This window comes from Salvia splendens, chromosome 10 (genome assembly GCF_004379255.2).
Source record: "Salvia splendens isolate huo1 chromosome 10, SspV2, whole genome shotgun sequence".
NCBI classification, from domain to species: Eukaryota; Viridiplantae; Streptophyta; class Magnoliopsida; order Lamiales; family Lamiaceae; genus Salvia; species Salvia splendens.
This window is the reverse complement of record NC_056041.1, coordinates 14,326,384-14,354,320: the sequence shown is the minus strand read 5'-3', so window position 1 is coordinate 14,354,320 and position 27,937 is coordinate 14,326,384. Positions and strand designations below refer to the sequence as shown.

General features: G+C 39.9%; 1 protein-coding gene, 1 long non-coding RNA gene and 1 pseudogene across 2 annotated transcripts; all 3 read right to left on the bottom strand.

Moving 5' to 3' along the window:
- Positions 1-651: 651 nt before the first annotated feature.
- On the bottom strand, positions 652-7,682 carry LOC121752424. The gene is made up of 2 exons (XR_006040309.1): positions 6,723-7,682; positions 652-1,126 (listed from the first exon to the last, which is right to left on the bottom strand). It is a non-coding gene; the product is annotated as an uncharacterized LOC121752424 (long non-coding RNA).
- Positions 7,683-15,586: 7,904 nt separating this feature from the next.
- On the bottom strand, positions 15,587-18,424 carry LOC121750736 (annotated as a pseudogene).
- Positions 18,425-19,107: 683 nt separating this feature from the next.
- Positions 19,108-20,705, bottom strand: LOC121750545. The gene is made up of 3 exons (XM_042145098.1): positions 20,378-20,705; positions 19,860-20,259; positions 19,108-19,690 (listed from the first exon to the last, which is right to left on the bottom strand). Exons 1-3 carry the CDS (start codon positions 20,526-20,528, stop codon positions 19,336-19,338), a joined length of 906 nt encoding a protein of 301 aa, XP_042001032.1. The 5' UTR covers positions 20,529-20,705; the 3' UTR covers positions 19,108-19,335.
- Positions 20,706-27,937: the final 7,232 nt, after the last annotated feature.

Genomic DNA, 27,937 nt, shown 5'->3' with positions numbered 1-27,937 from the left:
GGTAACGAGTAATGGATATTAATGACTATATAATGCACAATATGTGAACTGCAATGCATTCGAACAAGTTGTACCGTGTTACGATGTTTGGCACACGTTTCTTGTTTCCCTATGGGTTTAATAAGCTTAGGGGCTAGGGTATAGTACGTAGACATTAATAACAAATTGTAAACCGATACGAATAATGCACCAAATTGTAACGAGTAATGGATATTATTGAATATATAACCTACGCGCTATACATGTGCACCCCAGATGAATTACCGCAATTCGTGTATTTGGACAATGTTTTTTAGACTTAAAACATACTACACCCTAGCCCCTAGGCTGGTTAAACCCTTAGGGAAAACAAGAAACGTGCGCCAAATATCGAAACACGGCACAACTTAAAATAAACGCGCCAGGATAAATGTTCATTACATATCACAAATAATGCATTACAGAAACTAAACTACGCATTATACTATAAAATATGTACATCATGTATATCAGTTAAAAAATAACTGCGCGCTAAGCATGTGCAACCCCAGATGAATTACCGCAGCTCGTGTATTTGGACAACGTTTTTTTGACTTAGAACATACTACACCCTAGCCCCTAGGCTTGCTAAACCCTTAGGGGAAACAAGAAACGTGCGCCAAACATTGAAACTAAGGCCAAACTTAAATTAAATTTGTGAGTATAAAAGTACATTATATATCAAAAAACGTGCATTACAGCACTTAAAACAAGCATTATATAGTATCATATGTACATTGTGTATATCGGCTAAAAACTACTACCTAACGGATATGATTCCTAAACCTTAGATGAACCTTAGATGAATGACCAAAACTCGTTGACTCAATGCATACTACAACCTAGCCCCAAGAATTCCTAAACCCTTGGGACAAATAATAAACGTGCACCGAGCAATCAATCTCGGCTTAATATTTCCACATAGATGGAAGCTACTTGGTCTTCTTGTATTAATGGGCCAAGCGGTGAATCCTGCTCTCCACCAAAATCAACCTGAACTTGGAATCCTTATCCTTCTTGTTCCTCTCCAAATGCTTCCTGATGGCCACGACCTTCTTGATCAAGTGGTATAGCTTCCTGGAAGCGGTCCTTCATTAATTCCTCCAACCTATACATTGCAGATGACGTTTTATGCATTATACAGACAATATAATCCATTATGCATAATCATTTGGTGCATTATTTGTACCGGGTTAACGCCAAAAGGTATGATTCATACTCGCGGGCGATCAGTTATTTTCTCCATCTTATACATTGCCGATCACATATTATGCATTATATAGTCAATACAATTCATTATCCGTCATCTTAAACGTTTTTTTGATGTGTACGTAACATACCCTACCCCCTAGGCTTATTAAACCCTAGGTGAAACAAGAAACGTGTGCAAAACATCAAAACTACTAACCGATATTTAAGACCTAAAGGAATAAGGCATACTATCGGTCCTTCAAATATTCGTACAACCTATACATTGCAAATAACATAGTATGCATTATACAGATAATATAATGCATTAGGCATATTCATTTGGTGCATTATTTAAACTAACTTTATTGAGTACAACATGTACATTGGAAACTTATGTGATTTGTTTTTAGGTCAAACACAAGCTATTCTTATACGTTTTTATTAATGGGTATGTACTATACCCTAGCCCCTAGGATTATTAAACCCTAACGGGAAACAAGAAACATGTGACAAACATCAATACTACAACCCGATATTTATAACCTATACATTGCCGCCCACGTATTATGCATTATATTGTCAAAAAATGTCATTATACTCCATCATTTGGTGCAATATTTGTACCAACTATAAATAGTATAATATGTAAATTGGAAGCTTACGTGATTTATTTATAGGTCAAATACAAGCTATTCTTAAACGTTGTAATTAATGTGTACGTACTATACCCTAGCCCCTAGACTTATTAAACCCTTAGGGGTCAAAACAAACGTGTGCCAAACATCAATACTACGACCCAATACTTATACCCTATGCATTGCCGCACACTTATTATGCAATATAAAGTAAAAACAATTCATTATACTTCATCATTTTGTGCATTATACGTATCGTTTTAAATTACTGCACTATTCAAGCCGAGAGCTAAACCCTGAAGGAATGTTTCATAATCGCGGTCGGTCATTATTTACACTATCCTATACATTGCATTTCATAAATTACGCATTATATAGTCTATAAAATAGATTATCCATTACTATTTGGTGTATTGTTAGTATCAATTTACATAACTACATTAGCCACGCCATTAACTATACCCACAAGGACTGATACGTACTAACGGTGCATCATCATGGTTTTGACTCTCACCCTATACTAAATCAACAATCCACAACTATTGGGCATCCACAGGCCATAACAAGAACCCTAACGGACAATAATTGAAACCTCGCCAAAGTTGTTTTTTGCAATATATCGCAACACACGAAATACGTGCTCAACAAGTATCTGGATAACAAATCGGATCTGAATTGGTATTGATACCTACGATACATAAACAAATACACGCATACGGAGAAAATAGAATTGAATTACCTTCTTCCATTAATGACAAAAAACGATTATAACAACGCCGGCGTAACAAGATAGAAAACCCTAGGATCGAACAGCCGAGAGAGACGGATATTGCAACGACCCAAATACTATGCTTTGAATTTCAAAGATGGAATACTGCAAAAAATTGCGTCTGGAACGCGTGAAGAAGATGAAAAAAATGGAAGATTTCATGGGAGGATTTCGTGGAATTTTCCTTAACCACCAAGCTATTATTTCCCTATAATGCCCTTCCACGTTAAAAATTGTATTAAAATGTATTATTTAAGTTGAATATTTTCGGCCTTAGGATGTAGAAAATAAACGGTTGAGATCAAGAAGGAAAAAGGAGGAAATATGAGAAAAGGAAATGAATACATCCCTATATATATATATATAGAGAGAGAGTTGTGATCATATGATAACCCCTAAATATCGTAATAACCCTATAACTAAATCTGGACCGCACATTTTTAAAATCATGCGGTTGAGATTCAAACTTAGATTTACTTAATAAAAAAAGGCGGAGGGGTAAATATGTCATTTTCCTCATTTAATTTCTGAATTTCGCCAAATATCACGTAAAATGATAAAATGATATATGTTCATAGAATGATAGTTTTGCCGGATAGAATGATACTCAACTTCATAAAAAAGGCGGAGGGGTAAATATGTCGTTTCGCTCATTTAATTTATGAATTTCGCCAAATATCACGTAAAATGATAAAATGATATATGTTAAGTTTATTGCATAGAATGATAGTTTTGCCGGATAGAATGATACTCTGAGTTGATAAAATGATACTCTGAATTTCGCCAAATATCACGTAAAATGATAAAATGATAAAATGATAGGTTTATTGCATAGAATGATAGTTTTGCCGGATAGAATGATACTTTCAGCCGATAGAATAATAGTTTTATATCACGTAAAATGATAGGTTTATTGCATAGAATGATAGTTTTGCCGGATAGAATGATACTCTGAGTTGATAAAATGATACTTTTGACTGATAAAATGATACTCTGAATTTCGCCAAATATCACGTAAAATGATAAAATGATAAAATGATAGGTTTATTGCATAGAATGATAGTTTTGCCGGATAGAATGATACTTTCAGCCGATAGAATGATAGTTTTATATCACGTAAAATGATTAAATAATAAAATGATAGGTTTATTGCATAGAATGATAGTTTTGCCGGATAGAATGATACTCTGAGCTGATCAAATGATACTTTCGACTGATAAAATGATACTCTGAATTTCACCAAATATCACGTAAAATGATAAAATGATGAAATGATAGGTTTATTGCATAGAATGATAGTTTTGCCGGATAGAATGATACTCTGAGTTGATAAAATGAAACTCTGAATGATAAAATGATACTCTGAATTTCGCCAAATATCACGTAAAATGATAAAATGATAAAATGATAGGTTTATTGCATAGAATGATAGTTTTGCCAGATAGAATGATACTTTCAGCCGATAGAATAATAGTTTTATATCACGTAAAATGATAAAATAATAAAATGATAGGTTTATTGCATAGAATGATAGTTTTGCCGGATAGAATGATACTCTGAGCTGATAAAATGATACTTTCCACTGATAAAATGATACTCTGAATTTCGCCAAATATCACGTAAAATGATAAAATGATAGGTTTATTGCATAGAATGATAGTTTTGCCGGATAGAATGATTGTCACGACCGCACTTTGCCAAGGATAGCAAAAACGGATAAATCGCGACTAATAAAAGGATTTAAAGAAATATGGAAGAAATGAAGATAGAATTTGCACATTGAAAAGTCAAACAATATGATAGATAAGATCCAAGTACTCGATTACAAGGATTTGAATAACAATGGCATTTCATCAAAAGGAATCAGAGTTTCGATGATGAGAGTTCACTATACTCTCTTAACACACTGCAGCGGAAAAGGTCCAAATAACAACCTCGTGTATGAAGACACGAAGCGTCGAGAGATCCACCTTATTTACTTAAGTAGCATCGACTCTGATCAGCACGCCTCCACCCTATTGCTTAATCTGCACATTTATAAATACATGCAGGGCTGAGTACAGGAGTACTCAGTGGACACTTGCCGAAAACAAAACATACATATATATAAGTTGTCATCCATCCACAGTATCACACGGGGTTTTCTCAAAAGGCCCGAGCATACTAAATTCTTTGTGATCTTAAAAGTCCGACTGCAGTCTAAGTTCTTGATATTCCCACCATGTCTGAGAATCCAGTGTTCCGTGAAGGTGGCCACCTTCAACGAACACCCTCGCCGGCCAACATCTCTCTAGGATGGCTCACAGCGCTCGCGCGTATAAGTCTGTGTTGGGATTTTACCCACTCTCAGACCCGAATTCGTTATCAATTTTTGTTGGCATCGCCAAACTCCCGGCGTATAGCCCTCACAGACAGGTCTCAAAAACAAACATTTTATGGCATGACAACAACGTTAAAAGAGATGATCACAATCTCATTTTTCAGAAAAGGTATTTCATAACTTCAAAACTTTTGCTTTATATCCACACTATAGTGCTGGATATTTAAAAGAAAGCCCACCTGATACGTTTACTCCTCAAATAATATTCTCCTGTCGGCCTTAATTTGCCCTTGCATAAATTCTCCTTTAAAATAAATAGCGTAACACTCTAATTAGTACTCGAACTATTTTTCTGAGAAGAAAAAGAATGCATGTATCCTATAGGGTCGCATCTATCTCTTAGTCTTGGCTCATAGGATTTTTCCTTAAATCCTAACTCGGCTTTATTGTGCGGCAGTACTTAATCATTTTCTTTACTTCCTTTGGAGAAATTCTATTTTCTCAATAAAATATGGATTCTTATAATCTCTCCTTAAATCCCTTTTTCTTCGGATTTTTCTTAAGGCTTCTTAAGACCTCTTAAGGCCGCCCATGGCGTCGCGGGGTAACGCCGGTCGGCCCTTCGCGTTCTCAACTTCATCATTCTTCCATTTTCGGAAACTTAGTAAACTATTCGGGAATTAATTAATTTATGATAAGCATCCAAGCTTAATTTCTTAAATTAGTTCCTCCAACAGTTAAATCTCGGCCTAATTAAATCTCGGTTCATCTGGCCCATCTCGATCAAACAATCATTCTCGGCCCATCTTACATTAATTGGTGGTCTCAAGACTAAATTGTGTGGAGCCCCATAATTAACTTGGCCCAACTATTAAAATGAGGCAGCCCACTTCCCTTGATTAATTAAATGGAACTTGGCCCAACCATGAAATGGCCCAAACTAAAATAACTTGCTTGGCCCAAATTTTCAATTATACTTCTCTCCACCGAGACATCTTCCCCACTTCACATTCCTATTTCTCTCTAAATCCCTAATTGAGGAAGGAAAACAGCGCATCTCTCCCTCACTCTCACGCCTCCTCCGGCGAAATTGGCACCGCTCCGTGCCGCCGGAGCTCGCCTGTTCCGCCTCCTCTCTCAATTTTCACACATCCTTTCCCAATTTCTCCAATTTCAGAATCCCTAAATTAGGAACTGAGGAGCTGTGCCTCGTCTCCTTTCCTTCCGGCGGAATCGTCGCCGACGGCTCGTCCTCCACCGCCGGCGTCTCTCTCTCTCCTCCGATTCCTCGATTTGGTGAAGTCCCGGTTAGGGAGAAGGCGTCGCCTTTCTCCTTCGTCGGTTTCCCTCTCTCTCGCTCGGCGAGCTCTCGTCTGCGTCGCCGCCGACTCCAGCAGGGTGGCTCCGGGCAGAAATGCCGCCGATACACCGCGAGGCGGTCGTCGTCCGTTGGCTCCAGCGGACCAGCCATCTCCCGGCTCGCCTCGTTGACTCCCTCTCGGCCTAAAGCTAAGTCCTCTCCCCCCTTTCCCCCGTTGTTTCACTGTTATTGAGTTATGGCAGTATCTATGCATTGTTGGGGTTTGGCTAAGTTGTCCTCTCAAGAGAATGCTACTGTTTATTTGTTGTGTATGCAAGCTGATTGTGTTTCTGGGGCAGCATTTGGATGTGTTCGAACTTACTGTCGATTGTTGCTATTCTAAGTGATCATGCTTCTAAAATTCTAAGTCTGGAATCGTTCATGTGGCTGTTCTATATGATGCAAAGGGTATGGTGTTGTGAGGATTACCTTGCTTGGTGATTCCTTTCGGTTGCGGGGCTGCTCCTATCTCGCTGCCATTCCTTCCTCTCTTGCTGCACTTCTTATGCCTTATGAATATAGAGAGGTGTGAGGAAGGAGATGGTGGTGGGGCTGGTATTTATAGCCAAAACTCCTTGGCATTTTGTGTCTAATTTGGGATAAAGATTCCTTCACTTTTGAATTTGAGCTTAAAGCTTCTATGCCTAAATTGGTGTAAGGCATTGGAGAGCTCCCCTTTCTATTTTGAGCTAACAACTCACTTCTCTTTTTGAGTTGAGCTAAAAAGCCTTCTTGCCAAATTGGTGAAAGTCTTGGGATAGGGGAGATCTTTGCTGATTTCTCTTGTGATTTGCATAATATTCCTCTTCTCTTATGGGTTTGAAGATAGTTCATCTTTCTTGCTTCACTTGTCATTTTTTTTGCCTCTTTGGTGAAACTTTGGAAAGGTGGCAAAAAGGATAATTTAAAGCTCTATAATGCAGCCCCTGGGCTGCCCTATTTCGCCTACTAGTTTCTTTTTCCTTATTTGGGTTTGTGCCACTCTTCCCTTTTACTTACAAGTCATATTTTGATCCTCATTTGGTGTAAATTTTGTAGGCACTAAGGCTGTCCCCTTGGAGCCTTGTGGAGGTGGAAACCGAGAAGATGTGGAGGAAGAGAATAGAGTTATCTACTACATCACTTACTTGTTTTATTGCTAAGTTTAGCAATTGGCTAAGCAACAGGCTTTGAGTAGCTTTTGACCAAGTCCCGAATTAGCTAATAGCTTGATGTTGGCTCCTTTCAAAGCTTAGAGTAGGATTAGTTGTCACTTGTTCTTTATTGTGGCAAGGGTCCCCACAACAAATGTATCAATCTCCTGTATTTCTATTTTTCCAACAATTTGTAATTCAAAACTTAAATTTCCTTGTAATTTAATTTCCAATAGTCTCTTCATTCAAATTTTTTTTTATATACTCTGAATCCGTGCACGAAAACTCGGGGTGTTACAATGATACTCTGAGTTGATAAAATGATACTCTGAATGATAAAATGATACTCTGAATTTCGCCAAATATCACGTAAAATGATAAAATGATAGCTTTATTGCATAGAATGATAGTTTTGCCGGATAGAATGATACTTTCAGCCGATAGAATGATAGTTTTATATCACGTAAAATGATAAAATAATAAAATGATAGGTTTATTGCATAGAATGATAGTTTTGCCGAATAGAATGATACTCTGAGCTGATAAAATGATACTTTCGACTGATAAAATGATACTCTGAATTTCGCCAAATATCACGTAAAATGATAAAATGATAAAATGATAGGTTTATTGCATAGAATGATAGTTTTGCCGGATAGAATGATACTCTGAGTTGATAAAATGATATCTGAATGATAAAATGATACTCTGAATTTCGCCAAATATCACGTAAAATGATAAAATGATAGCATAGAATGATAGTTTTGCCGGATAGAATGATACTTTCAGCCGATAGAATGATAGTTTTATATCACGTAAAATGATAAAATAATAAAATGATAGGTTTATTGCATAGAATGATAGTTTCGCCAGATAGAATGATACTTTCAGCCGATAGAATGATAGTTTTATATCACGTAAAATGATAAAATAATAAAATGATAGGTTTATTGCATAGAATGATAGTTTTGCCGGATAGAATGATACTCTGAGCTGATAAAATGATACTTTCGACTGATAAAATGATACTCTGAATTTCGCCAAATATCACGTAAAATGATAAAATGATAGGTTTATTGCATAGAATGATAGTTTTGCCGGATAGAATGATACTTTCAGCCGATAGAATGATAGGTATTTTTGGTGTATAAAATGACATTTTTGTTTAATAAAATGATACTTTTACCTGATAAAATGATAATCTAAGCGGATAAAATGACAGTAACCTTATAAAAATGATACTTTGAGTTGATAAAATGATACGTTTACTGCTTTGTAGGTTTGTATATTATGTATTGTGCCGATTATATTAGGTTTATTGCATAGAATGATAGTTTTGCCGGATAGAATGATACTTTCAGCCGATAGAATGATAGTTTTTCCGGGTAGAATGATACTTTTGGCTTATAATGATAGTTTCGTCATTTTTTATGTCGAAGTATCATTTTATCGGCTGCGAAATTAAATGAGCGAAATGACAGTTTTACCCCTCCGCCTTTTTTTTATGAAGTAAATCTAAGTTTGAATCTCAACCGCGTGATTTTAAAAATGTGCGGTCCAGATTTAGTTATAGGGTTATTACGATATTTATGGGTTATCAATATAACGCACCCCTATATATATATATATATATATATATATATATATATATATAGGGTTTTGATCTATGCAAAACTAGATTTAAATACAGAAACGCAGAACAATATCATAATTAGGGCACTTTTAGGTCATAATTAGGTAATTTTTAGGTCATGCTAACAAAGCATGACCTAAAACGATCTTAGCATGACATTAAATCCAAATATTATAATATGACCTAAAATTGCTTAATTATGATATATATATATATATATATGTATATATATATATGACCCGACGGTCCATTGTTATTGTATACATATATATGACCCGAAGGTCCATTGCTATTGTATATATGACCTGTAGATCTCGTTGCCATTGTATATATGTATATGACCCGTAGGTCCATTGCAATTGTATATATAACCCGTAGGTCCATTGCATTGATATCAGACCCAGGGCAAGACAGTTACAAATTCTCTTTAATCCAAATGATTCAAATAATTTCAAAATCATGTGTAAACATGCTCATTGCATCAATTACATATTTCGTCAAATAATTCCTTTACAATATATAAAACATATCTATTGCACCAATCACATACCCATGCCATATTTTCAAGATCAAACACATAAACATATCATAGTCAATCATATAATCCAATTATTCACTTTATTTAAACACCTAGTAAAAAAGTATATGAAATATGCTAATTAAAAGTGTGATTTATACACACCTACATATAAAAATAATCTATCCAAATATCTGCTTCTGCTTCTCATTTCAGGATACTCGATCATTCTCATTTTCTTCTTTTGTTTTGGTTCTCTACTAAATATGTCGGTAACTAAAAGAATCAAAGTATTTGTTGTTCATATCCACCTACCCTCCGTATATATAGAGAGACATTTTATTTATAAAATAAATTAAACAATAGATATACGTTCCTGCTAGTAGATTAGTGGCACTACTAAATAGGAACATGTGTGCAACACAATTATATAACTTACATTGTATTTATCTCTTTTATTAATAAAATATTCATCTAGATTTACTACTTGGAACTTATTTCCATTTTAGAACTCTAAGCGTATGTGTATCAGTGTATATGTTAAATGGCTTATGCGTAAAATGTAAAGAAATCACATCATATATACGTACATCTATGACATTTTAATTAACAACTAATTAAATATTCAAAATTAGTATTAACGTATATAACTAATTCATTATATTAATCTCTTCAAATATATTCAATGTTCTCTTTATGACTATCGAATGGTAAATCTGTATATAATGGGTTAGGGATGTTAAACATTGTAATTATGAGTAGAATGAATTAGTTGAATATTATATTTACTTAAAATAATAAAAATGAAATAAAATATTTATGGAGGACCATCCCAACAAGAAAATACTCGTACTATGATACATTTAATAGGAATGGAAGAAATCTTTTTGTCTAAATGTACATATACTTGAAATTTCACCATGAAATGTCAAATCCACCATCCCTTTTGATTTTCATAGGATCAGTATTATTAAATCTAGAGTAATATTGTTACGCATGCATATACGGCCCCTCCGTCAGCACGAGCTCGGGTGGAGAGAGAGAAAGGAATACTGGACAAAATAGTAGTACTCCCTCCGTCCCACTAAAGATGACCCACTTTCCTTTTTGGTTTGTCCCATCCAAGATGACCCATTACTATAAATGGAAACACTTTTCTCTCTACTTTATTCCCTCCCTCTTACTTTACTCTCTCCACTTAACACACAAAATAAAATTGCATAAAACTCCGTGCCGCCCAAGGAAGGGGTCATCTTCCTTGGGACGGAGGGAGTACTATATACTACTACTAGTAATTGTTTTATTTATCCATTGCTTTAGTAGTTGATATAATAATTTCTCTTTTATTTTTTTTGTGTGAGTACTCCATAGTAGTATTTCCGATGTTATTTTGTGCATGTCTTGTTTCCCAATTCATTCATATTACATGTCACGTATTTAATTTATCTATCCATTGCTTTAGTAGTTGATATAATAATTTCTCTTTTATTTTTTTTTGTGTGAGTACTCCATAGTAGTATTTCCGATGTTATTTTGTGCATGCCTTGTTTCCCAATTCATTCATATTACATGTCACGTATTTAATTGGATTCAAAAATCATTACCATGTCGGACTATTGCTTGTTATAAATCTAAGAGTTATTAGGACATCAAACTGATCCATTTTGCCGGGACGAGCAGGCGAAATCACGTTGCAAAGACATTATGATCCAAAAAATTGTTTCAAATCTAATTTTGTGAAGATTTAAATAAATATAAGACTGAAGCGATTGTGAGAGTTGTGTTTAACGAAGAGAAGTTGAGCAGTTGTTGAGCATCCCGCTGGCCCGGAACTCTAGAGAGGGTGCATTATTTTGGTGTCCGGAGCAGAAAGGCAGTTTTTCTATGTACGCCCAGCATATAGGTTTTTGTGCGAAGGCTCCTTTGAAGTGGCGACAAACTCGATGGTGTGGGACAGGCTCTAGAAACTAAAAGTGCCACCTAAAGTGAAGGTCTTTTTATGGAAGGCATGTAGAAATTTCCTCCCAACGAGGGACCGATTGCGACAGCGCCAGATGGAGGTTCCAGAGATCTGTCCAGTGTGCAACTTTGAGACGGAAACTGTTATCCATCACCTTATTTCTTGTGGCCTTGCGCGTGACTATTGGCAGAGGCTAGGGGTGCCGTTAATCTCGCCAGGTGAGAGGGGGTTTCTCGATTGGTTGGAAAAAATAGTGAGTGGTGATTTAGAGGTGGAGATTGAAGAAGTGGTTGTTGTGCTGTTGCATCTATTGTTTAATAAAAACAAAATTATATGGTGGAATGAGAACGGATCAGCTACAAGAATTATTGGTGCAGCCCGTAGCTGTCTGACGGCTTGGAGAGAAGCTCAGGTTCAAAATGACATTGGTGCACGGGGGGAGACTCCATTTGGAGGAAAAATGGGTGAAGTCGCGAAATGGTGTGCTAAAATGCAATATAGATGTTGTTGTGTTCGAGAGCCAAAGAAAAGTTGGTTGTGGAGCGGTTGTTCGAGATTTTGAAGAGACGGTGGTAGCGGCGACGTGTGGACAGGTGGGAAGGTTGGCTGATCCATCTATGGTCGAGCTCATTAGCTTGAGAGAGGTGCTGAGTTGGGTCAAAATAAAGGGATGGAAAGAGATAGAGTTTGAGATGGATTCCCAAACGATAGTACTCGCAGTGGCAGATTTATGGAATGATGAATCTATCTTTGGGGCAGTGGTAGAAGATTGTCGTCAGCTTTTGAAAGAGGTCTATGAGGTTCGTAAGGCGATCAGCAAATCAAGTTGCTCACACGCTTGCTCGGGCATCAGGTTCTGTAGCTGAGAGCAAGTTTTGGTTGAATTGCATTTCTATTTTCATTCGCGATGTAATCGTTATGAATTTGTTTGAATAATATACTATTACATTTAGTGTAAAAAATAAAATAAAGTCTAGTAGCATTATGGGAAGCTGTGATTAGGACATTAGATAGATCAAGTGTGATGTGTTTGAGACTTAGATCCACCTTTTTTCGCATTTTTTGTTTTCCTTTTTTTCAATAGTGTTTAAATTTTAATTAGCATATGAATATAAAACTTTTTATTTTCTTTCAATTTAATTCACATAAAAATATTATTGGCATATGAATGTAATTACGTAATTGGGTGAAAACAAAATTTAATTATTTAAAATTACTAGAATATATAACAAATAGTATGAAAAATAAACAATAATTAAAAAGTACTAGTAAAAGATTATGTTGTATTCCCTTCGTCCCCCATGATGTGTCCCAGTTTTTTCTTTTAGTACATCTCTTGTTAATTGTCTCGCTTCACTTTTACTACTTTTAGTAATACACTCAACATTTCACTAACTTGTTTTTTCCCTCACATTATATTATAAAACTAATACTATATAAAAGTAGGATTCACATACCACTAACTTTTCCAACTCACTTTCATTTATATTTTTTAAAACTCATGTTAAGTCAAAACAGGACATATATATATAGGGACGGAGAGAGTATAAAAAATGTCCTTAAACTTTCAATAATACTACCAATAAAATGTTCAAACTAATAGGTAGTACTAACATTCTACCCAAGAATGTCATCGCTATATAATTACTGAGTTTAAGCAAAATAATGCTAATAATAATCCATCCATTCCAAATTAATCGATTCATAAGTTAAGAAAATACTTAGCGTTTAGTAAGTTAGAGTATCTGCGGTGAGCAGGACGGCGTCCGTCCGTCCGTGCCAGCGGCACGGAGACGTCGTTCGCCGCTGCGCTCGCGCCGCTGGCACGGCGTTGCTCGATGCATCGAGAACGTTCGTACCAGCGAGCAGGTGACGTGGCCGGCGCTGATTGGGCAACGGCATAGCCGTTGCATTTGAAATTTTTTTAAAAAAAATCGGAATTAAAAACCGATTAAAAATAATAAAAAAATTCCCACTTCCGAAAAAAAATATTCGTTTTCTATCGTTTTCTACCCACTTTTATTTTTTTTTCCCCCAAAAATACACATTTTCATCTATAAATGCCCCCACTTTCACACCAAAAAATTCACACCACACTACACAATTCTCATCTACATTCTCTCATTTCCATTCTCATCTACATTCTCTCATCTCCATTCTCAATCTTTCTTCCACAACATAACAATGTCCGGCGACGGCGATCACCCCTGGGTTCCCACGGTTGGAACCCCGAGTGGTTCGGTTCACAACCGTTTCCTAGTCCGGAAACGGAATTTTCGGCCCCTCCTCATACCCAAAGTTCGGGAGTTCCGGGTGGCTACCGGCCTTACCCGATCGACGACCAAGATGCCCCCGAAGGGCTATACAGGTGGACACCCGAGCCGAGCGAGGTCGACCGCCCCCTCCCAAACTCCGACTCATCCTACTCGCGGTGTCCGCACACCGTACACTCCGGCGGAGATGGAGCAATTGTTCAAGGCGTTCTTGTCAATCTCCGAAGATTCGGAGGTTGGCACGAACCAAACCGACGATCACTATTGGTAGCGCATCTGTCGCCGGTACAATGAAAATCGGCCGACGGGAACAATCGAGCGCAACGAGAGTATGGTGCGCAACGCCATCTACCGAGCCAACGAAGAAATCCAAAAGTTCCAGAGTATTACCTCCATGAAGAGCGGTCGGCGGGGAGCGGTTGGAGCGAGGTCGACGTCATTACTGCCGCGGTGAACACCTACCAATCCATGAACTACAAGCCGTTCAAGTACCTCAACATTTGGCAGGAGACGCGGTCGCATCCGAAGTATAGGGGAGGCGTAACATCCTCCTCTAGCGGCTCCTCCAAACGGTCAAGGTCGGTATTCCTATCCGATGCCGGCTCCGAAGACGTGGTTAGCCAACTCGCCGGAGCTAACTTGGGTAGCCCCGACGCCGGCCCGAGCGGTTCCCAAAGCTGACCGCAGGGAAGGAAGAAGGCGGCGGCCAACCGCCGTCGCGCCGCGATTCCATCCGGCGATGCTCCCGACCCCGCTCCCGTTCCCGTGCCTATGCGCCACCTCCACCCCCCACCAACTCGTTGTGGGGATTTTGGCCCAACTCAATATGGCCGATAGGTCAACTATGACCCTCACGCAACTTCGATCGCACGAGGCCATAATATTAGGCCTCCAAAAACAATTGGGGCTAGTGCTGCCGGATGAATAGTCTTCCACAGGATATTTTTAGCTTTAATTATGTAATTTTTAATTTTTAGGATTTTAATTATGTAATTTTTATTTTTTAGGATTTTAATTATGTCTTTTTTATTTTATTTGTAATTTGTAATATTATTTCAGTTTTTTTAATGAATTTTAATATTATGGAAATATTTTTATTTAAATTGAATAATAGAATGGTAGGACCCTTGTGCTCGTTCTTGCGAAAGAGTACGGCTGTGGGTGTTGTGCTCTTGCCTAAAAGCATGCAGAAAAAATGGGGCCGGGCCCACAACCATACTCGTTGACAAGTATACAGTTGTGGGTTCTCTTAAGTAGAAAAAATAAAATATACTACTAGTGATTATGAGTGAAGAATAAATAAGAGAGTTTAAAAGAATTGATTTTTGGAAGAAAAAAAAATGATTACTTTTGATTGGGACGTCAAAAAGGAATACCGACTTAATTAACTTAGAATGAGGAAAAGTAAAGATCTATTTAGCCAAAAATATGAAGTACGTTGTGATCTGCATCATGGAATTGTGTTTGTGTATAGACTTCTTCCACGAAATGAGCTTTTGATTAAACACAGATAATAGTTGAAATCTATTTACATCTACATGTTACATCGATGTCACGTTATACGACGTTACATATATAGATGACATAATAGCAGGCTTGATTTCTTAGACAATTAATCGTCTATGTAATTTGTAGTTGGATAACTGAATAACTAGTGTACATACACTAGTAAAGCAAGCTAAAAACAGCCAATTTTGAACTTTGATCTAGTGTGAAGCCATAACAATAACCGTTTTAAACATAAATCTCGAAAATGTGTAAAAAACGATGATAGAACTAGCTACAAGCAACACCAATACAATAGTACATATATTGAATTATAAAGTTTAAACAACTAAGAAGCCTGTCATAACACATCAGTTAATAACAAATTGAAAAACTTACAACATTCAGAGTGGTTCACTAACCTTTAGCTTCAGCCAAGAGAAAGAGGTTTTCGAACTTTTGTAACTTGCTCAAACGCATACGAAATCTCTATCAGCTTTGCTTCGCTGCCTCTCAATCCTCCGAAGCATATCCCAAATGGCATCCCGTCTCTCTCGTACCCGGCCGGGACAGTTATTACCGGATACCCTCCAATAGCATAGACGGCAGAAGCACGAGAGCCTGGTGTCACCATTGCATCTAATTTGTGCTCCTTCATCATTTTCTCGAATCCATTTGTTGAAAGTTTCGCCAAATTCTCCAGTATAGCCATTTCGTGCTCGCCCAGCCCATTCGTCTTCTCAGATTCTATGAAGGTATTCTAATCATGCTCATTCAGCATTTCCTATGGCAGAAAAACAGTTTCTCTTTCAAGATTTAGGACACAGCACCAAATTCAGACAAAATAAACTTCACACATAGCTCTAGATTACAGTAAGGGTGTGTTCAGTTTCACTGATATGAAATTATTAGGTTAACAAACTGTATCAGATTTGAGGGTGGGTGGCCCACCAAGTATGAAATAAAAACAAATGTTCAGTTAATAAGAATTACACATGTTTTGGAGAGATGTTTTATGCACTGAATTTCATATTTCCATCCCGTACCCTTTTACTTGGTTGACTGCATGAGGGAATTGATTTTTGGGGGGGCAAAAGGGTCATTTACATGTCCAACTCATGGTCCAACAGTACAACCAACAATTAAAACACACGAATTTTGAATGATATAAATATGGGGAAATAAGGCTGCAACAGTGCGGGCCCTTGTACAATATTAGGTCTAACGGAATTGAAACATGTACACCAAACATCAGATTTCCCCCATATTTCCAAAGAATTAACCCCAATTCTTGCTATATCTAAGAAAGTGAACACACCCTAAGATTTATCGATCCAAGAAATGGATTTGAAAACTAGAAGTGCAAATACGTACCAACTCCGGATTATTCTCGTTGAAGGCGATGATATCGGCTAAAGAACGCATGGGAGAATCATCCAATTCTTTCAGGTAAACGTTTATGTGTGCCTTGAACTCAGCCGTCATGATTGAGATCTCACCACTTTGATTTGGATCAAGAATCGTCTCTATTTGATCTATCTTCAAGTTGTCAATTATTTGTGCACCTCTCTGCCTTTGATCATAATCAAAACAACATCAAACAAACTAAACTTCCTACTTCCTTTGGCTCATCAGATTCAATATTAGATTTGATATGAAAATTCACCTCAGTGTATCTATATGAAGCTCAAAAGCTTCAGATTCAGCAGTACCATGTATTTTCTCCATGAAGGGATGCCTAATTATACCGAGCCTCTTTCCTTTCAGACCATCTTCGTTAAGAAGCCGCCTTCAGGGATGTACTTGGATGCCTCCCTCGTTGCTTCATCATTCGGGTCGAAACCTGCTATCACATCGAGCACATTAACTGCATCCAATACAGTCCTGCATATTGGCCTAAAAATCATTCAGACAATCATTATCAGACATTCGCAAAAAACACCTCAAGATTTTATCTTTTGATGGATAAGAATTCAGTACAAGCATGTGTAATTACCCAATTGTGTCCCAACGGGGTGTCATTGGTATAACCCCTGCTTGGCTCGTGAGGCCAACAGTTGGCTTGATCCCCATGACCGAGTTGTTAACCGAGGGGCAGATGATGGAGCTGTGTGTCTCACTCCCGAGGGAAACACACACCATGATATTGCAGATCCACTGCTTGATCCACATGGAGTCCCAGATGACAGATACGGATTCTATAACATTGACAAAAGAATGAAAAACTATGGCTACGAGATAACAAGAATCTGTTAAACATACACCAAATATCTTCAGCAACCCTCAAACAAGACCTGGTTGTTAAGCAGTCAGCTTGAGTTGAACTGTTCTTCTCCAAACGAATCATGTTTACTCACACGATAAATTTGCACACGTTAGGTTCCAACAAACCAAAACCACACAAACAATATCTAATTGGCACACAATTACCTATTACATTAACAATGTTGCAAATGCCATAATCAACACCTACATAACAAAATAGACGACAAGAGAGGGTTAAGAGGCACAAACCACTCCTTTTCCAGAGCGAGCACACCAGCCATTGGGAACTCCACTGAGAGAACGGAACCTATACCACTCACTCAAGCTCGCCTTCCCTAAAATCAGGGCGCCGCTCTTCCTCAGCCGATCCACCACCGAAGCGTCGCGCTGCACCTTTGATCCGAGCAGGGCGTAAGAACCGGCGGTGTTGTTGAGCTTATCGCGCGTCCCGATCGTATCCTTGAGGAGCACCGGAATACCGTGCAATTACCCCAAATCCGCCAATCCGCCGCCGCGTCTGCTCGTCTCCTTCTCCCTGTCTAATTCATCCGCCAGTATCTGTGCGTCCGGGTTAACCTCGATCACGCTGCGAAGCACGGGATTGAGGCGCTCGATCTGGTGCAGGTAGAAATCGACTAGCTTCCTCGCGATGAGTTTGCCGTCTGCGAATGCTTGTTGAATGGATTTGATTGTGGCTTCTTCCACTTGGAAATTGAGCTCTTCCATGGCGGAATTTCATCTAGCAGTAGTAGATTTTGTGATACCTCTGAATTTTAAGCTGGAGTGCCGAATGCGTGATATGGACTCCAAGAAATTTCTTCATTAACGCAAAAAAATATTAAAAAATTAAAAATAACAAATTCATTTTGAGATTTGCGCGCCTTTGTTCTTTTATATTCCTATTCAATAAATATTACGCTTAATATACTCCAATTTTAGAATATTGACATAATAAATATCGGAAAGGAAATTCCACAAATAAGACAACGGTTTAGTAATACGATTAGATAAAACTGCTTGCTTGCTTCAGACCTATATTATCGAAATTTCCGATTATGATTAATCGGGATTATAAATTGAAAAGTATAATCTTACACTTTCAGCTAATCCACCAAGCTGATTGAGTTTGAAAAGTATATGATTTTGTAATTAATATGGCGTACTCTTTTACTAATAATTTTTTATTTATATGAAATGAATACAAAAGGATAAAAGTAAGTGTTCTTTTGACTCAAATTAAATAGTACTACTAGTAATACAGTACGTACTATACGAGGAGTATATGCAATTGTCGAAAGCTCAGATGAATTGAATGTGCATCGTGTATTTGAATAAAAATATCATGTGCAGAAATGGAAACAATTTAAAGTTTGTGCATTTACAATTCAATATTCAATATAGTGGAGTATTTTCTTTTATTTTTACTTCACTTCCTCCATTCTTGTAGTAAAAATGATTGTAAATTGTCCAAGTCCTCAAAGTTTGAATTTCCGCAACTAGAACAAGGGCTATGAAAATTCCTCTTTATCCTTTTTCTATAAAATAAAATGGCCAAATTCTCAACAATTTATTTGTAGCAACAAATTCCAACTGCAGTAATAAAAAGTTTACACAAGTAGATTCAAAGGTCAACAATCTATGTAATAAAAGAAGCCCCTCTTCCAAAACTCCTCCAGCCCATCAACCTCATTCTACAACTCTATAATAAACGCACAAAAACAAATTTAAGAAGCCAGAAACACACAATTTGAAACACCTAAACAAAGGTGTGGAGATTCACTTGCAAGTGGTGAATCTGCAAGTGGCCGCATTGCCCGAGCCGGAGTTGGCCCTCGTGAAGTTCAACGCGGTATGGAGCACGTGGCGCGTGGACCCCATCAACGCCAAATTCATAGCTTCGATCACGCCTATAGGGTGGTATGGGAATTGTATGCTATTGTAGGAGTTGAGCAATGCTGTGGTGCCTTCTCTCAACAATGTCCTATAGGGATCCCCTCTCCCTAGCATCCCCTGCCTTAGGGTCATGTCCGCTCCGTACCTACGACCCGCGATCAACCCGAACGTGACAGCCACCTTCATGTCCGGACTCACCACCTTCCAATAGCATTGGTATTCCGGCATCAACCACATCCTACAACACAAGTATCATAGTATAATATCATGATCAAAAGTTAGATTTCTTTTTTTTTTTAATTGGTAAGTGAACAGAAATTTTAAGGTCGCGTCACAAAATATTAACCTATGCCCCCACCTAAGGGGAATGATCAAAAACTAGATTAGTACAATAAAACTTGACTTACTGGTGGGGACAGGCCGAGGCTTCGAAGAAGGGCGTGGGCGGGAAGCGGGGGACTGGGGGCAGCAGAGGCGTGGGCGGAGGGCTGACCGGGATGACCGGGGCAGGGGTGGATGAGCTCTGGCAGAACGACATGGGTTGAGCCGGCTGAGCTAGCAACGGGTCTACGGAGTACATCCCCGTGTTGAACATGTTGAACATGAGCCGGAGTTGCTTGGCCGGCCCCGCGGCCGCTCCACAGGCGTTCGAGCCCTGCCCGTTGCTCGAGACCTGCGTGTAGCACGCATTCAAATTGGGGGTGCCCCCAACCCTCATCGCGTAGTTCCCTAGCCAGTTCGTGGTCTCCTCCCCCCACGTCGTGTACTGCCCATCGCTCCCCGGGCAGGCCATTGTCACCTTTATCCCTGATACTCAAAACGACGTTGTTTCATTTAATAAATCCAACATTACCAAAAAAGAAAAAAAAGACCTTTAAAAATTAGATATTCAAAACACTAAACATCAAGAAACATGAAAATGTACCATATAAGGGATAATCAAAGAGAGAGATCTGGCCATCTTTGCATTGATCACAAAACACGGTTCCGGTGACCATGGCGTCGCCGCGAGCTCCAGTGGTCGAGGCTCCGGCGACGAGGAAAGCTGCAAACAGAAACTTGTGCAACCAATCCATGAGTTGAGACGAGATTGAATCTGCCGAGAAACGAATGGCTATAAGTAGTGAAGCTCTGTAAAGAGGATTTGTTGATGTGAATTAATGTGAATGTGAACACTTTTTACACTTAAAAAAGAGAGAAAAAAAAAAGAGAGAGCCAATGTTTTCGTAGTAATAACAACTGCTGCTATACAACTCTCAACTGCCTCCATTTATTGTGAAAGATTTGTCATTTGAAAAAAAACATATGAGCGAAAAAAGGTACAAATTGAATTTAATGCTGCTGGAAGAATTAGAATCTAGCTTCAAACATTAAGGCAAAAATTTGAATTTTGATGGAAATTCGACCATGTTTACATGTTTTAATAGGAGCCATCGACTTTTGTTGCTATTAAATGGATGGATTATGATTGTAAAAACAGATGAATCAAAGAATGGGAGTATATAAATGAGAGTAAAAAAGGAACAGTGCTGCGTTGAAGGATGTTATGCATAATGTCGGCAAATTAGTGAAGAGAAACTGTGTAAACAGCAGAGGTTAATTAATAAGCTTTAATGGAGTCGATTTTTCACATTTCAATATTCTGAGATGAGTTGTTTAAATTAGGTTGATTGTACAGTGTCTCCGGTCGTCTTGAACTTGCTTATTTTTGGGTTTATAACATGATTTTGAGATCAAGAGGCTAAATATATGACCTTTATAGTTAGTTCAATTGAAATTAATTATGAGAATAAAGCTCATATAGTACTACCTTCTTCCACAATCATTTTCTGCTATGTTTTAAAAAAATAATTATAAATAGTTAAAGTAGCGAAATAGTAAGATAAGATAATATACTATAGAAAATATTTTCTTTATTGCATTCTCTCTCCTACTTTACTTTTTCTCCACTTTAACTATTTAGAGCATGCACAACGGTGGCGCAAGGACGAGGCTCGCCGCTGCTGCGCTCGCGCCGTGCCAGCGAGCAGGACACGTGGCGAACGGCGATTGGGCAACGGCATAGCCGTTGCCTTTGAATCTTTTAATTATTATTAAAAATCAGTTTTTAATTAAAAAAACGATTAAAAATTAATACAAAATTCACTTCCCAAAAAAAATATATCCGTTTTTTACCACTTTTTAATTTTTTTTATTTTTTCCCCCCAAAAATACACACTTTCATCTATAAATACCCCCACTTTCACACCCAAAAATTCATATCAAACTACACAATTCTCATATTCATTCTCCCATATTCATTCTAATCTTCATTCTCTCATATCCATTCTCAATCTTTCTTCCACCCTACAATATAACAATATCCGGCCAAGTCGATGACCACCCGCCCTCTCACGGTTGGAACCCCGAATGGTTCGGTTCACAACCGTTTCCTAGTCCGAAAACGGAATATTCGGCCCCTCCTCAAACCCAAAGTTCGGGCGTTCCGGGTGGCTACCAGCCATACCCAATCGACGATCAAGGTGCCTCCGAAGGGCGATACGGGTGGACACCGGAGCCTAGGCCGACCGCCCCCTCCCAAACTCCGACTCCTCCTACTCGCGGTGTCCGCACACCGTACACTCCGGCGGAGATGGATAAATTGTTCAAGGCGTACTTGGAAACCTCCGAAGATGCGGTGGTTGGCACAAACCAATCCGGCGAGCACTTTTGGTGGCGCGTCGTTCGCTGGTACAATGAAAACCGGCCACCGGGAACGATCGAGCGTAACGAGAGTATGGTGCGCAACGCCATCGGCCGAGCCAACGATGAAATTGGCAAGTTCAATGGTTATTTCCTCCAGGAACAGCGAAATGTCGGGAGCGGCCGGAGCGAGGTCGACATCATCACTGTCACGCTGAGCACCTACCAATCCATGAACTGCAAGTCGTTCAAGTACCTCAAAGTTTGGCAGGATACGCGGACGCACCCGAAGTATATGGGAGGCATAACATCCTCCTCTAGCGGCTCCTCCAAACTGTCAAGGTCGGTATCCCTATCCGACGCCGGCTCCGAAGAAGTGGCTAGCCAACTCGCCGGAGCTAACTTGGGTAGTCCCAACGCCGGATTGAGCGGTTCCCAACGCCGACCGCAAGGAAGAAAGAAGGCGGCGGCCAACCGCCGTCACGTCGAACCCGCTGCCGAACCCGCTCCCTATGCGCCACCTCCACCCCCGAACAACTCGTTGTGGATGCTCTTAGGCCAACTCAATATGGCCGATAGGTCAACTATGACCCCCACGCAACTTCAAACACACGAGGCCATGATATTGGGTCTCCAAAAACAATTGGGATCAGTAGTCTTCCACGGGTAATATTAGCCAATAATTATGTAATTTTTAATTTTTAGGAGTTTAATTATGTAATTTTTAATTTTTAGTATTTTAATTATGTCTTTTTTTATTTTATTTGTAATTTGTAATATTTATTATGGTTTTTTAATGAATTTTAATATTATGGAAATGTTTTTGTTTAATTAAATTTTAAATTGAATTGTGCTCGTCCTTGCGGAAGAGCACAGCTGTGGGTGTTGTGCTCTTGCCAGAGAGCAGGCAGGAATAGTGGCGTCGGGCCCACAACCGTGCTCGCTGGCAAGAGCACGGTTGTGGATGCTCTTAGAGTATCTTCAAGGAGGAAAGAACAATTGAGAATGTATATTTCTCATTTATCTTCTAAAAAAGGTAATTATACCTTCTTAAAAAGTAATAGACTCCAAGTAAAGAAGATAAATTAAAAAAGAAAATAAAATAACAAACTTTTTACTTTTTGTACCAAGAATAGGTAAAAATATCTTCTCAAAATGAAAGAATGTATAATACCTCATCAAATGCCCTTTCCATTGTAGCGTGAAATTTTATGAAGAAGAGGTAAATATAGTAGTTATTTCTCTTTACATCTCCATTTACCATTTCCGTTAGAAATGATCTTATAATTATTTTTCCAAAACGAGTGCAGAAAATAAAATGACTCTACTATTATGGAATGGGGGAATAGTTATAAAAAATTACATAAAGATTAATTGACCAAGGATCCAAAATTTGTTTTCAATAGACGTTGTATTATCTATATTTCGTATTCAACATGTTAAAAAGAGATTTTCTGAAGTAGAGACTAAAGCCGTTAATGGTTTTGACTTGTGTACACCTTGGTCGGCCACCTTAGAGCATCCGCAATAGCGAACGTCCGCTATTGCATCGAATGAGGCGGGCGCGGACGTCCCCGACAGACGAGAGGTCGTCCGTCGGTTTCAGCGGACGTCCGCTATTGCGGCGTGACGACGGACGTTCCATTTTTTCTGATTTTTTTTAAACTCTATATACGGCTCGTTGCACTTCGTTTCATTCGCACCACTTGTATTGACGAGTTTATATCTCTCTACTTTCATTTCTTTTGAAGATAAATGGAGCACGACAGTGATTCTCCCGCCACGAGCGACCCACAAACGCAGACGTTCCCCGTTGAAGGTGGGGGGAAACGCCAGCGAAACTGCAGGGATGCCCAGGATGATGCCCTAAATGCAGGGGGTGAGTGGAGGGATGATGCCGCAAATGGCGGGGATGGTGCCCCAAATGCCGGGGATAGTGCCCCAAATGTCGTGGATGATGCCGGGTATGGTGATGCCCGGGATGGTGCAGGGGGTAGCAGAGTGTGGGTCTGTCTCCCAATCACCTGGGGACAACGTGTATCGCCCCTACGTGGATTTATTGTGTAGTGACATTACTCAACTGGAGACTCAGTTCACCGGCAATGAGACTTTCTCTTTGGAGGAGCTGTGGTTATCTCCGGTCAGGGAGTCTCCCACTGAGATACCACCAGAGGCAGAGGGACGGGGCAAGGGCAAGGGCAAGTGTAAGGGTAAGGGCAAGGGTAGGGGCACTAGTCAGTCCTCGCGTGTCCTCATTGACGAGGGTGGGCGGGAGACGAGGGAGAGGAGGAGGAGGAGGAGGAGGAGGAGGAGGAGGAGGCCGGCGAGGGAAAGAGGACCGTCTGGAGCGAGGCGGAGTGTGTCGCGTTGGAAAACTCCTGGACGAGTATAGTCGATGATCCCTACATCGGGGCTAACCAGACTATCGACAGGATGGGGTGGCGCATTAGCCAAAACTACATCAAATTCAGCCCGGAAACAGTGGGAGCGACTGAGGAGACAACTCACCCGATTTACCGGCATCTACGAAAACAACGTCCATACGGCAACCAGTGGCATGTCCATGGAGGACGTGAAGAGTTTGTCCATGCACCAGTTCATCGACAAGGAGAAGAAGTTCGGCGCCTTCAAATACTGGGATGTCTATCTTGTGCTGCAGGATTCCGCCAAGTTTCGTGCGGGTGTTAAAGCTGGCTGGCTAAAGCGGACGAAACTCAACTCCTCCGGCGAGTACAGTAGCAGTGCCGGTTCCCACGACCTCCCCGAAGCCACCGCAGATGTTCCGACCCCTCCATCGTTTTCCCGCCGCCGTCGTCTGGTTGAGCAAAAGACCGCGATGCGGGCGGCTAGGGGAAGCGCCAGCGGGTCCCACGAGGTCCAATCGGCAGCTCTAGGTCCTACCGAGGATAGTGCCGAACTCACCCACCTCGCCCGCATGCAGCACAATCATGTTTTGCTAGAGACCATAGAAAAGTGGCATGCAGCGATTGACCCCTTATACAAAGAGAAGTTGATGGGGGTCATCGACAGTATGAGGCGCGAGTTGGGTCAACCACCCCTTCTCGGGATTGACCACGGTGACGGCGGGTCTGGCCAAGGGGACGACGAGGAGTGAGTTGGGGGTCGCGTGTGTTGAAGCTTTGGGATGTTTTTTTAATTATGTATTTTTTTAACTATGTAATGTTGTTTTATTATGTATTTTTTTAATAAAATGGTTGCATTTCCCCATATTCGTGTCGAAATTTTAATTCCGTAAAATTAAATATTTGTATTTGTGAATTTTAATTATTGGGATGTCCGTCGGGATGTCCTTGGGGATATCCCCTATTGTGGAGTGGGATGTCCTTATGACGTGGCAGTGCCGTGAGATGTCCTTATGACGTGGCAGGAGGTGTTTTGGGATGTCCGTCGGGACATCCACCCCTATTGTGGATGCTCTTAGAGCATCCGCAATAGCGGACGTCGGGTGGACGTCCGACCGGCGTGCCGCTCGTCAGTCGCGGACGTCCGCTATTGCGTCGTGGACGAGGGACGCATACGTCCCTTGCTGACGAGAGGTCATCTGCGGCTGTGCGCGGACGTCCGCTATTGCGGCGACACGACGGACGTCGGGGTGGACGTTCCAAAAATTCAAATTTTTTTGTTTTAAAAAAACTCTATATATACGGCTCGTTGAACTTCATTTCATTCGCACCACTTGTATTAACGAGTTTCTCTTTTTTCTCTCTACGTTTCTATCGATAGATCCAAAATGGCTAGTGGTAGTGGTACGAGTAGTAGTGGTGGGGTTGCTGCTGACACAATACGGCAAATTAATGAGCGGTTGCGGGCTTATACGTCCGCCGAGATAAATCGTCGGATACAAGAGCACCTGCAGCGGCATCTGCATCCGGTGGTACCTCGCCCCATCATCCATCGTCAAGCTGTTGTTCCACGGGACCACGTCGCTGCACATCACCGGTTGTTTGAGGACTACTTCGCGGAGGAGCCGCGGTTTGGGGATAACTTTTTCCGGCGACATTTTAGAATGCACTGCTCGCGAGTGTCTGAAGTACTTTGTCAGGGCGTTGTTGAGATATACGGGGAAAGGTATCTTCGGAAGCCTACCCCCGAAGACTGCTAGACTATGATGGATATGCACGGGAATCAGCATGGGTTTCCGAGAATGTTGGGCAGCATAGATTGTATGCATTGGGAGTGGAAGAACTGCCCCGCCGCTTGGAAAGGGTTGTACACTAACGGCTTCAAAAGCAAGAATCCAACGATGATCATCGAAGCCGTAGCTGACTACCGGCTATGGATTTGGCATGCGTATTTTGGAGTAGTCGGGTCGAACAACGACATCAACGTCCTGAATCCGTCGCCCCTTTTCAACGAGCAGTGCATGGGCGTTGGTCCGGCCGTCACTTCGTCGCCAACGGCAACCAGCACGATATGAGCTACTATTTGGCGGATGGGATATACCCTAGTTGGCCCGTCTTTGTGAAGACAATCAGATGTCCAATAGATGAAAAGAAGGTCTACTTTGCGGGTCGACAGGAGGCGACGCGCAAGGATGTGGAGCGGGCCTTTGGTGTGCTACAGGCTCGATGGGCGACAGTGAATGGTCCAACACGGATATGGTATCCCGAGTGTATCGTTGATGTCATGTACGCATGTATTATCATACACAACATGATTGTCGAAAATGAAGGTCCAGCGCTGACTGATTGGACCAATGATGATGTCGATGCTGCCGGTCCAAGTCACGGCGTGGCCACCGCCAATGTACGAATGGGGATACCTCATGGGAACGCCGACCGAGTCCGTGCATTTGCCGACATGCGCCAACAAGAAGCCCATATTCGACTCCATAATGATATAATTGAATAGTTGTGGGCGCGGAGTGGTGCACGTTGAACAATGTATTTAATTATGTAATTTTTTTATTTAATTATGTATGTTTTTTTAAATAAAATGGTTGCATTTTCTCCATATTCGTGTTGAAATTTTAATTCCGTAAAATTGTCTATTTGTGAATTTGTGAATTTTAATTATTGGGATGTCCTTGGGGATGTCCGCTATTGTGGAGTGAGATGTCCTTATGACGTGGCAGTACTGCGGGATGTCCTTATGACGTGGCAGGAGGTGTTTTGAGATGTCCGTCGGTATGTCCGCCGGTACATCTGTCCCTATTGTGGATGCTCTAAGATGATCCATCTATAGTTTTTACATATGGTATTCAGAAACTATGTTTAATTTATTTGTACTCTATATAAATGTTAAAAAGATTTAAAAATTAAATTGGAAGCCAACGAAAAAGTAAAAATAGCAAACATATTATGAACTATTTCTTCGCTTTTTTCCTATTTGGTTTTGATTGAGATGTAAAGATTGAATTTTTATTTTTTTTGCTAGAAGAGTTGTGGTGTATACTAAGATGGCGACTTTTGAAAGTGGAGTAATAGAAAACCTAACTCGAGCGTGACTAAGCAAAGTGTCTAAACCCTAAATCCATAAGTCGAAGCGACATTAAATATACCACACAAATATTGAAAAAATTTGTTGATAACAGCAGCTATTCTTCATTGAATGTAAACTGAAATTGCATCTCATTATCATGCTTGTCTAACAACCACCTCTTAACAACAACCATCATGAATCTTCCTTTATTTTCTAGGACATTATCGCCTGCCTTCATTAACATAGCTACAAAGTACAACTCAAAGCAACAACTATTCAAACAAATATCAAACAGACCAGTTTCGAATGATTAAGGCATTGTCTTAAAAGCCACAAATCAAAGGAAAAAAATTACAACCAA